The sequence below is a fragment of the Sphaeroforma arctica genome (assembly GCF_001186125.1).
Source record: "Sphaeroforma arctica JP610 unplaced genomic scaffold supercont1.8612, whole genome shotgun sequence".
NCBI lineage: Eukaryota > Ichthyosporea > Ichthyophonida > Sphaeroforma > Sphaeroforma arctica.
In genome coordinates this window covers 1-1,208 of record NW_014031946.1, presented here as the reverse complement: position 1 = coordinate 1,208, position 1,208 = coordinate 1, and the positions used below count along the sequence as shown (strand labels likewise).

The following is a 1,208-nucleotide window of genomic DNA, read 5'->3' as shown; positions in this document are numbered from 1 at the left end:
AGATACCTAGATGAGGAATAAGATTTGATACACATTCACATATGAATGGGTATATAATTAACACTCTCGCATTTAAAAGGGCACATACATGGTGGTGGTGGGGGTGGTGCTCTGTTGTTTGTACTGGGTACTCTGCGTGGGGCACCATCAGCGCCGAAGCGTTCGGGAGTGCCGCCAGGCTCGCCTACCATGTTGCTTTTAGTCACACTGGAAGTAAAGGTCTGTGGTACACAAGTGTTTATGAGTGTACTACAGGTACCATGAGGATAGGGATTGGAGATGCAAGGTGCAAGGTGCGAGTGCAAGACCAGGGGATCGATTGATGGCCTTAGGTAGTATTAATATATACAGGATGACTCAGTGAGGCTATGGTACGGATACCATCTACGAGTGGTGAATATATATATATATATATAATATAGAGCTTCACCTTACAACAAACCGACACCTACAACACTACCTAAAGTGCCACAAGAAAACACACGTAGCACTCCTATTTGATACGATCCAAGGCACACGGCAAAATCACACACAAACGACAGACAATGGGATAGACAACGCACCAGCGGTGCAGGGGTTGTATTCGTCACAGGCGAATGATTGCGTTGCCATGACAACGAGCCGTTATGGAAGTGAGTGCAAATCTCGCTCTGGCTGTTCACTGGCACTATCATGCTGCAGACATTTCCTTAACTGCTTGTTATATAACTACCCGTGTTAGAACTACTCGTGCTATAACTACTCGTGCTATAACTACCCGTGATATAACTACTCGTGCTATAACTACCCGTGCTATTGTTATAACTTATCGTGCTATAACTATGCATGGTACAGTTAGTATAGTGAGCGGCATACCTTTGTGCAGTTGGTGAACATCGGGGGTGGTGATAAATCGTCAATGGAACGGAACTTAAAGTTTTTGAGCATTCCTTGATCGTACACTTCGGGATCCGATGACCTGAGCAAAGTATTTTAGGGTTTAAGGTTTAGTAGCTAACACACTATAATGAACTTCGCATAATATTATAGAGGATTTGTATATATGATAGGACAGTAGTCAACAGACTATGATAGTGTGTGGAAGTGGTGTCGCTAATTAATCTTATAAAGTGCTGCACATCAACCTCACAGGACAATATAAGGCAATATAAATGAAGGCTTTCCGAATAGAGTGTGAAGCACACATATTCAACTTAAAAAGTATATAC

The 1,208-nt window shown here is 42.6% G+C and overlaps 1 protein-coding gene across 1 annotated transcript; it reads right to left on the bottom strand.

Moving 5' to 3' along the window:
• Positions 1–35: 35 nt before the first annotated feature.
• On the bottom strand, positions 36–958 carry SARC_16661 (hypothetical protein; the record flags this gene model as incomplete). Its single annotated transcript, XM_014289234.1, has 2 exons — positions 36–221; positions 856–958. Coding segments are annotated over 2 exons (289 nt in total), but the record flags the coding sequence as incomplete, so codon positions are not given.
• Between the last annotated feature and the right edge of the window lie 250 nt (positions 959–1,208).